Source organism: Octodon degus, unplaced genomic scaffold (genome assembly GCF_000260255.1).
Source record: "Octodon degus isolate 3935 unplaced genomic scaffold, OctDeg1.0 scaffold00001, whole genome shotgun sequence".
In the NCBI taxonomy this organism is placed as follows: Eukaryota; Metazoa; Chordata; class Mammalia; order Rodentia; family Octodontidae; genus Octodon; species Octodon degus.
The window spans coordinates 22,839,482-22,849,811 of record NW_004524577.1 but is presented as its reverse complement, the minus strand read 5'-3'; the positions used below and the strand labels follow the sequence as shown (position 1 = coordinate 22,849,811).

At 40.6% G+C, this 10,330-nt stretch overlaps 1 protein-coding gene across 1 annotated transcript in view; it reads left to right on the top strand.

Moving 5' to 3' along the window:
• LOC101563296 (general transcription factor IIH subunit 2) overlaps window positions 1–9,366 on the top strand; it is a 28,367-nt gene extending 19,001 nt beyond the window's left edge. The window contains exons 11-16 of the mRNA XM_004623023.3: window positions 121–228; window positions 1,237–1,300; window positions 2,874–2,977; window positions 4,051–4,153; window positions 5,986–6,025; window positions 9,156–9,366. Of these exons, the coding sequence (XP_004623080.1) occupies window positions 121–228; window positions 1,237–1,300; window positions 2,874–2,977; window positions 4,051–4,153; window positions 5,986–6,025; window positions 9,156–9,275 (539 nt within the window). The 3' untranslated portion in view covers window positions 9,276–9,366. The remainder of the gene's footprint in view (window positions 1–120; window positions 229–1,236; window positions 1,301–2,873; window positions 2,978–4,050; window positions 4,154–5,985; window positions 6,026–9,155) is intronic.
• The last annotated feature ends 964 nt before the right edge of the window (window positions 9,367–10,330 follow it).

Here is a 10,330-nt window from a genome sequence, read left to right as displayed (position 1 = left end):
CATGTGGTGCTGGGGGATTGAAACACGGTCCCTGTGCTTTGCTTAGCTTAGCTTGTTCTATAAGTAGGTGCTTTAGACGACTGAGCCATCTCACCAGCCCTGTTGTTTGTTTCTTGTTAGGCACATACCATGTGATTTTAGATGAAAGCCATTACAAAGAGTTACTGACGCATCATGTTAGTCCTCCTCCTGCCAGCTCAAGTTCTGAATGCTCACTTATTCGTATGGGTATGTGTTTATTTTATGTTATTTTAGAAATGTATATTTTTGTTATACAGCTTTCTGTTTTTATTTGCTCAAATTATCATTTTCCACTTTTTGTTTGTTTGTTTGTTTTTTGTTTTTGGCAGAACTGGGGATTGAAGTCAGGCCCTTGCACTTGCCAGAGAAGCACTTTTTCCACTGAGCCATTTTATAATTTGAGAATTTCTTTCTTTTTTTGGCCATGTTTGATGCCATACACTGGTCATGCCAATATTCTGGAAGCCTAAGACAGAGGATTGCACATCTGAGACCAGCCTGAGGCAACCTAATGATTTAGCAAGACTCCTTCTTAGAGTTTCAGAAAAGCAGGTGGGCATGTAGCTCAGTGTGAAGGGTGAACCCTGGGTTCAGTCCCCTGCACACACACAAACGACAGTGTTGTTGTTGTTTCCTGTACTGAGGATTGAACTTGGGACCATGTTTGTGACGCAGGCACTTAGGCCGCTGAGCTGTATCTCCCCAGCCCCCAACAGTGTTGTTTTTTTGTTTTTTTGGTTTTTTTTTGGAACCGGGGATTGAACTCAGGCTCTTGTGCTTGCCAGGGAAGCACTTATTCCACTGAGCCATCTCCCCAGCAACCCCCCCCCAAGTGTTGTTATTAAATTAGAAAAGACAGATATTGCTGCATGTGCAATCCCAGCACTAGAAAGGATGAGGCAGGAGGCTCATCGTAAGTTCAAGGCTGGCCTGTACTTCAAAGCAAGAGAGCTTGTCACAGAAAAATACATAGTTTAAAAAAATAAAATATATAGATAAGAAATTGAGAATTTGAGGTCATGTATAGACAGATCTTAGGGAGGAGTTACAGTCAGTCTCATACACTGTAACAAGCATATATGTATATGTAAGAGACAGAAAAGAGCTTTTCTACAACTATGTTGCTTTCTGGTAGGAACATTTTTAGGTTCCTACTCCTAGAATTCCACTCTTTGCTTGGAAAGACAAATTAATACATTTTTTTTTCCTATGAAGGATTTCCTCAGCATACCATTGCTGCTTTGTCTGATCAAGATGCGAAGCCTTCTTTCAGCATGGCGTAAGTAAAGACCAGTAATATTTTAACATTTAAACTCATTACTGTAAGCTATAAATTAAAAGTTGGGCTTGAAGTCTGGTTTTTAATTAAAAATTACCTTTTGAGCCAGGTGTGATGGTACACATCTGTAATCTCAGCACTCTGGAGGCTGAGGCAGAAGGATTGCTGTAAGTTCAAGGGCAATCTAAACCATAGTGAGACCTTATCTAAAAAAAAAAAAAAAGAAAAGAAATTACCCTTCATGTAGCCATAAAAAGGAAGGACTATACAGTATATTTCTGAGGTGAGGTCTTCAGGAAATGTCACTAAAGAAAAGAGGTAGAAAGAGGGAAGTGTGTAATATGCTACCAGTTATCTAAAAAGAAGGTGATGTGAAGAAAAGATACACAATTGTGCTCAAAATAAAAACAATAGTAATTAGATATAGGGAGTGAAAACTAAAGAACGTTTGTGTTGGTTGGTATGCAGGGAAAGGCAAAGTGATACAACCTAGACTTCGCTGAGTAATACCTCGTTTGAACTTTTTTTTGTATTTAGGACAGGATCTACAGGGTCTCACTACAAAGATTAGACTTGTAATGATTCTTCTGTTTTCAGCCTCCCAAGTGCTTGGATTACAGGTGAGCGCCACCACACAGTCTCAGTCACTGGCTCAGCACTCACTGGGAGCAGGGCCAGCATGGCTCACTAGGGATCAAACCTTGGCCGCTGCACTCTGCCTAAGCAGGCACTTGAGTCAGCTGAGCTATCTTGCCAGCCCTACCTCATTTGAACTTGAGTCCTTTGTATAGTATACAATTATAAAACAAAATTAAAGGAAGTGGTTTTTAAAAGTCACAGGCAAGGGGCTGGAGAGATGGCTCAGTGGTCTAAAGCACCTACTTGGAACAAGCTTGGCAAAGCACAGGGACCGCGGTTCAATCCCCCAGCACCACATGCCAGCCAGCCCCGCCCCCAGGTGGGCTGAGCTGGCCACACACACACACACACACACACACACACACACAAAAGGAATAAATAAATAATTAAAAAAAAAAAAAAAGTCACAGGCAAGACTTCTGCTTCCTGTCATTAAAGGTAATGGTATAACAAGGACTAGATTTATCCTTCTAGATGAATTATTTCACAGAGCCAAGTATGTATTACAGTGCATGCCTGTAATCCTAACACTTGGAAGGCTGAGGCAGGAAGATCAAAGAATTTGAGGCCAGCTTAAACTACATAGCAAGGCCCTATCTCAATAAAAACAAAAAAACAACAAAAAAAGTGATGGGCCAAGGATATAACTCAGTGGTACAAGTGCCTGCCTGGCAGATACAAAGTCCTGAGTTCGATTCCTGGTATCAAAAAAAAAGAGAGAGAGGAAAAAAGACAAAGGAGGGGGGTTGTAACTTAAATGACATACTGACATATTTTGAAAGAAAATTTAAAATTTGTGAAATGGAATCCAGAGTTTAAGATCAAGATAACGTATTTTCTTTAGCTCTGATCTTTTACACACACACACACACACACACACATATATGATATAAAGATATATATATAATCTTTAAAATAATTTTTCCCTCCACAGGCACCTGGATAGCAGTTCTGAGCCAGGGCTTACTTTAGGAGGTTATTTCTGCCCACAGTGTCGGGCAAAGTACTGTGAACTTCCTGTTGAATGTAAAATATGTGGTAAGAAACAAGTTATTCACTTTTAAATTAAATTTAAATAATTTATTATATGTAATATTGGTAAAAAATGTACATGTTGAGTTCCACCTGTTTCTGGATATGTACTCTCTATGAATGTGGTACTGAGGCTTGATCCTAGAGTTTTGTTCTGCTTTTTTTGGTGATCCCAGAGTCTTTGCCCATTTTTATACTTTTTTTTTTTTTTTTTTTGACAGAGTCTCACTCTGTAGTTCAGGCTGGCACTGAACTCTGCGTAGCCCAGGCTGGCCTCAAACACGCAGTGATCCTTCTACCTCAGCCTCCCGCCTCCTGGGATTATAGGCGTGCACCACCACACCTTGCCTTTTTTATACTCTTTTTTTTTTTTCTGGCGGAACCGGGGATTGAACTCAGGCCCTTGCACTTGCCAGGGAAGCGCATATTCCACTGAGCCATCTCCCTAGCCCCCTAAACATTTTTAAGAGTTTTTGTTTGTTTGTTTTGGTACTGGGACTCCAACTCAGGACCTTGTGCTTGCCAGGCAGGTGTTTGTGCCACCAAGCTATAACCCAGCCCGATATACTCTTGAGCCAGGTTCTCACTCAGTTGTCCAGGCTAGGTTCAAATTTGTGATCTTTTTGCCTGAGCCTCCCAGAGTCCTGCATTATATGTGTGTGTCACTAGATCTGGTGTGGATTTATTCTTTGCAAAGAGAAATAGATGACTTTTTAAAAATTGAGTGTCCAGTACTACATTTCCAAGAATAAATATAACATTGTAGTAAAGTTTATTTCATTTATAAGTAAGCAAGTAGGCCAGGAGAGGTCGTACATGTGGCAGAACTGACTGCCCTGGAAGCTCCTGCAGCCCAGGAAACTGAGAGGTGAGCACCTACAGTTCTGCTGGTGATGTAACTCAGGAGCAGAATGGTTGCCTGGCCTGCAACAGGGCCTGGCTTCAGCCCCCAGCACTGCAGAAGAACAAAACTGCCCTAAAGAAACTTGGAAGTATTTAGCTCGGGTTACAGCCTTTGGCTTTTCAGCTGTTGTCTTTATGGGGTTTGGCTTATTAAACATGCTTCTTTTGTGTGTTAGGTCTTACTTTGGTCTCTGCTCCCCATTTGGCTCGTTCTTACCATCATTTATTTCCCTTGGATGCTTTTCAAGAAATTGCACTAGAAGAATATAAAGGAGAGAGGTATGAGTTTTGATTTATTTATATCTGTTCATAATGGTGAACTAATACTTGAGTAGGTTGACACTGCCTTTAAGAATATAGTTATTAATTTGGGTAAGGTTACTTCCAATATAAAAAATGGTATACAGCTGGACATATTAGTGCATGCCTGTAATCCCAGCTATTCAGGTGGCTGAGGCAAGTGGATTGTAAGTTCAAGGAAAACTTGCCCAATTTAGTGAGACCCTGTCTCAAAAATAGAAAAAAATAAAGAGTTGGGGTTGTACTTGGTGCTGGAGCACCCTTGGGTTCAATGCCCAATATCACAAAAATGGGGGAGAATTCTTTACTTATAATAGATGTTGTAAAGATATCCTTTAAAGAGGTTTCATTTGTTGTTTACCTAAACTTGAACAATATTAGGATTATAAAAGTTTTTTTATTTTGGCCGAGTTTTAAAAATCTCATTGTTTTAACTTGCATTTATTTATTTACTTATGGTTGAGGTTAATAAAAAACCTGGTAGACAGATTAGAAGATAGAGTTGAAGAAATACTCCAGGAAGTAGAATAAATGGCACAAAGTGGAGTAAATGTAGGAGGATAAATTGAAAAACAACTGGTAGATTTATGCAGAATGTCCACTATAAAAATATGTGAGAAAGAAAGAAAAGAGAAAATGCAGAATAGGAGATCATCCAAGAAATGCTTTAAGACCAGGCATGTAGGTCAGCAGAACAATCTGATGCCTGGTAAGTGCAAAGTCCTGCTAAGTGCAAAGTCCTGAGTTCAATTCCCCCAACCAAAAAAGAAAAAAACCAAAAATAGTTTAAGGAAGTTTTCTGCCATTGAAGAACAGAATTTTCTAGGTTGAAAGGGACTGTCAAGTGGTTAACATATTGAACGAGAACAGACCCACATTAAAACTGTATAATTATGCAATGTCAGAATATGCAGTAAAACACCCTAAACATTTCCAGAGGGGGAAAATTAGGTCACATGTCAAGGCTCTGGAATTAAAATTGCTTGGCTTCTCATCAGCAATATTGAATGTCCACAGAGAATGTTTACATTCAGACTTTCAAGGGAAAACATTGCAGTTTGGTTGGGCCTGGCGGCGACACCTATATCCCAAGACTTAGTTCTCGTCTTCCGCAGTTGGAGGCTCAGAGCCAATACTCAGAGCCTGGAGTTAGCACTTACGCGAGCATAAGTAAATATTGCTCAGTTAAAAGTTTAGTTTTGGTTTTTTGAGACAGGGTCTGACTATAATTCAGGCTGGCCTTGAACACATTGTGTAGCCCAGGCTGGCCTCAAACTCTCAGCAATCGATCCTCCTGCCTCAGCCTCGCAAGTGTTGGGATTACAGCTATGATCCATCACATGTGACACACTGTAAAAAGTTTTGAAAATACCCCTGGGGAGCTGGAAGTGAAGTGGGGAGGGGAGACAAGATCAGTGTTTTCAGTAATAGAGAACTTTTTTGTGCTGGGGATTGGATTGAACTGGGGCCTCAGACACACTTGGCATGCACCACTGTGCTGCACCCTTTGATCTAAATCTTTATACTATTCCTTGAAAAGGAAACTGAACTGTCGTGGCGCACACCTGTAATCCCAGTACTTGGGAGGCTGAGGCAGGCAGGTTACCATGAGTTCAAGGCCAGTCTGAACTACATTTTGGGCCACTAATTGCTAACATACTGTGGAATTTTAAGAAACTGTTGGCGTTCTTCACTCTTTCTACCAAAGTTTAGTATGGAGCTAATTATTAAAAGATTCTAGTTTCTCCATCTTGACTAAATTATTTTAATTAGTGAATTTTTTTTTTTTATTCTTAAACTTTCTTTTTCAGATTTTGTTATGGATGTCAGGGGCAACTCAAGGACCAACATGTGAGTTCTAATTATTAAGTTATGTATAACAAAACAATACTATACTGTTTCCAGGAGGTTGTTGAAGACTGGGTTCACTTCAACTTATTGCCCATAAATACAGTTATACCAACTAGTCGATATAAATGGGAACAAAACCATTTAAATAGTTTTGTAAATCTGTGTTCTAGTTTTGGTATGAAGATAAGTGAAGGCTTTCTCTTCGGTTTTCAAGCTAGCTGCTTTTGTTTGTTTTAAGTGTTTTGTTTTTGTTAGTAGGGATGGAACCCAGGGTCTGATGCACACTAGGCAAGTGTGTATTACTGAGCTGCATCCCTAGCTCTGTTACAGCTCCTTTGGAAGTGTCTCAGTTACTCTTCTCTCGTTGCTGGGACAGATACCCAACACTCAAAATGAAGGAAGGAAAGGTTTATTTAGCTCACAGTTAGTGGAGGTTACAGTCCATACTCAGCTGGCTCCAAGGCAGAGCGGCACATGGCAGAGAGCAACCTTTCATGGTGGCAGCAAAGAGCAAGCGCACAAGGGGAAGTAGCAGCAGCTCAAGCAGCCAAATCCTCTTTCCTCCTCACATTGTAATGCAAGTTACCTGCCCCACGGCAGGTGCAACATCCACACCCACAGTAATCAATCACACACTCCAGGAGCTGCCCCAAGACTGCATGAGGCTTTGGGAGGGCACCTATATACAAACCATAACAGGAAAAATAAAGAAATAACAGGAAGTTATCATTTAAGGTGACCACAGATAAAAATTGTTCCCTGGGGCTGGGGAGATAGCTCAGTGGAATAAGTGCTTGCCTGGCAAGCATAAGATCCTGAGTTCAAGCCTTGTACTGCACAAAAAAAAAAATTGTTCCCATTAGCAAATATTTTTAAAGATTCTGAATACAGAGTCGGGGCCCTGGTGTGTGCCTGTAGCCTCAGCCACTGGGGAGCCTGAAATAGGATCGCTTGAACCTGAGCAACAAGTGGGAACCCACGTCAAGCAACCGCATCAAAATGGAAAAAGGAGTGTTTTTAAGATAATCAATGTGATTATGTAAAGTTACGTAAGGGCGGCCAGCTAGCTCAGCCACCTAAAGCACCTGCTTAGGCAGAGCATAGCGGCCAGGGTTCAATCCATGGTGGCACACACCTGCAATCCCAGTGCTTGGGATACTGAAAACAGGAGAATCACTGCAAGTCCGATCTATGTACTGAGACCCTGCAGACCCTGTACTAAATACATAAAAAATAAGTCATATAGATGGAAATATGTCTGTTTTTAATAGTTACATTTCCATATTTAAAATACTTGTAAAGTGTATCAAATATTAATTAGAAGTATTGCTCATTTAGGGACTGGGAATGTAGGTAAATGGTAGGGCTCATGCTTAGAATGTGTCTTAAGATCATGAGTTCAGGGGCCAGGGAGATGGCTCAGTTAGAATAAGCACTTCCCTCGCAAGTGCAAGGGTCTGAGTTTAATCCCCGGTTCTGCCAAAAAAGAAAAAGATCATGAGTTCAATCTCCAGCCCCAAAACAAAACAAAAATTTCTTGTTTATTCCACTCTAATATTTTATAAAATAATTTTATTAACTTTTACATTCCTTGGGACAAGGGGTATAGCTCAGAGGTAAAAACCTGCCTAGTATGTATGATCCTGGGTTCGATCTCTAGCACTGCAAAAAAAAGTTTGTTTTGCATTTCTCTTTTGACATCAGTAGCTTCATCATCAGTAGAACCCCTTTTTTAATTTCATTTAAATTTTTTTTTTTTTTTAATTTTAGGGGAGGGTCTACAGGGTGTTCAGGACCTCACTACTAGATCAGACTCGTAGTGATCTGCCAGTTTACAGCCTCCCAAGAGCTGGGATTACAGGCCCGTGCCACCACACCCAGGCTCAATTACCTTCTCAGCTTGCCCTGCGGGGGGCAGGGCCAGCATGGCAAGTCTGGGGATCAATCCCTGGCCCTTGTGCCTACTTGCAGGTGCTTCAATCCACTGAGCTATTTGACTGGGCCTTTTACTTTTGTGTTAAGAGTTAGTGATTGGGGCTGGTGAGATGGCTCAGTGGTTTAAAGCACCTACTTAGAACAAGCTAAGCTAAGCAAAGCACAGGGATCTCGGGTCAATCCCCCAGCACCACATGCCAGACAGCCCCACCCCCTGGTGGGCTGAGCTGGCCACACTAAATAAATAAATAAATAAATAAATTGAAAAAAAAAAAGACTTAGTGATAAAGTTTTATCCCAATTCACAAGTATCTATTTATGTAGTGCTCATAGAATTATGAGCTTTTTATCTGTGTTATATGTATCATTTGACCTGTTCCTTAATGACTTAGTTAGAAGAGGAACATAATTTTTGTAGTTGTGAGATCATTCTCTAGAAATTTTTAAACCCAGAGCCAGGGATATAGCTCAGCAGCACAGCACCTGCCTGGCAAGTACAAGCCCTGAGTTTGATTCTTGATACCAAAAAATAAAATAGAAAAAAAAAAAATCCCTAAAAAAATAACTAAAGCCATGTTAAATTTTTTGTGCTTCTTGTTTTACTCGAGTCTGTCAGGTGATCTCTAAACATTCAGAGCTAACACTTATCTGGGCTTACCTGACTTCTCTATGTTGTTACTTAATGAAGTAACTGAAAATATATTATAATAAACTGACTGTGAAGACTCAAAACCAAAATCATTTCGACTCCTTCCTCCCTCCCTCCCTCCCTCCCTTCCTTCTGTATTGGTATAGGGTCTCACTACACAGCTTGAATTCGTAGTGATCTCCTGTTTTCAGCCTCCCCAGCACTGGGATTACAGGTGTGCGCCGCCACATCTTAACTCAGTGGCCAGCTCTGCGCGAACCCTGATCCCTGTGCTGGCCTAAGCAGGCTTTCCCACTTGATCTGAGCCAAAAGGCCGAAAAGCCATCTCAGGCTTTTAGTCTGCTGCGCTGTCTCGTTGGGCCCATTTTGTCATTTGCAAAGATAGTTTGTGGGGAGCGTGACTCACCTTAGATCTGAGCTTGTGTGCAGGTGTGCAGGGAGACTTGGTTGTAATATGAACAGCAGAGCAACAATGTGTCCTCTAGCTGTGCTCACTTAACGTTTAGACGCTACTTTGGTGATTCCTTTTTCTTCTTTCTGTTGCAGGTCTATGTTTGCACTGTGTGCCAGAATGTATTCTGTGTAGACTGTGATGTTTTTGTTCATGACTCTCTCCACTGTTGTCCTGGCTGTATTCATAAGATTCCAACTCCTTCAGGTGTTTGATTCCAGTGTGAGTATACATTGTGTGTTAAAAAGAAAATTGGTGCTGGGCATGGTGGTGTACACCTCTAAGCCCAGCTCTCAGGAGGCTGAGGCAAGAGGATCACTATCAGTTTGAGGCTAGCCTGGGCTGCATAGCAAGTTCAAGGCCAACAACTGTCTCAAAAAAAGTAAATAAATAAAAGAGATTTGGGACTATAAGTAAAGTGATTTCTTTAGAAGAAGCTCCAATTAAAACATGAACAACAGTTATAGAGAAAAATCTGATTTAAAAATCTTTTTGTGGCTGGGCATGGTGGTGCACACCTGTAATTCCAGCACGTAGGAGCCCAAGGCAGGAGGATCACCACAAGCTTCAGGCCACCCTGAGCTACATGGTGAACTGAAGTTCAGCTTAAACTACACAGAACATTTTTAAAAAAGGAAATTTTTGTTACAAAAATATTTTATTAAGTTTTTTGTTTCTTGTCACAAAAATGCCTAGAATTCAATAGTATTTCATTCATCTAACTTTGTATTATTTGGAATCTTGTTCAAAGTCCTTATGCATTATTATGTGTAAATTATTTGTAATGATGAAATTGATGTGATAATGTCCTTGTTTTATAATTGAAATAAATTGATGTTTGTGATTTATTTTAATTTAGTATAAGAAGACATTAAGAGCACATTGTAAGATGAAAATTAAGCAGTGGTTATGAAATGATATGCTGCTGTCTCCTCCAGACTGTTCTTTTTGGACTTAAAATACTTGGAATTCAGTTCTAAAATGAATATATCTAGTTATGTGACTGTGACCACACACACAAGGCTGCCACGCCACCCTTTGTCCCAGTTCACCAGACAGGGATTAAAGGGAGCCAGGCCTAGAGCAGGGTGTGTCACATGCTCCTGATGGGGTCACTTAGCTGTGTGGCTGATACTTTCCCTCGATGTGGTCACAAGGCCGCAAGGCTTTGGCAACACTGGGATTCCAATACACTGGGCAAAGAGCTTGGCTTCTTTCTTTTTCTTTTCTTTTCTTTTTTTTTTTTTTGACTTCTTTCATGGTGCTGCAC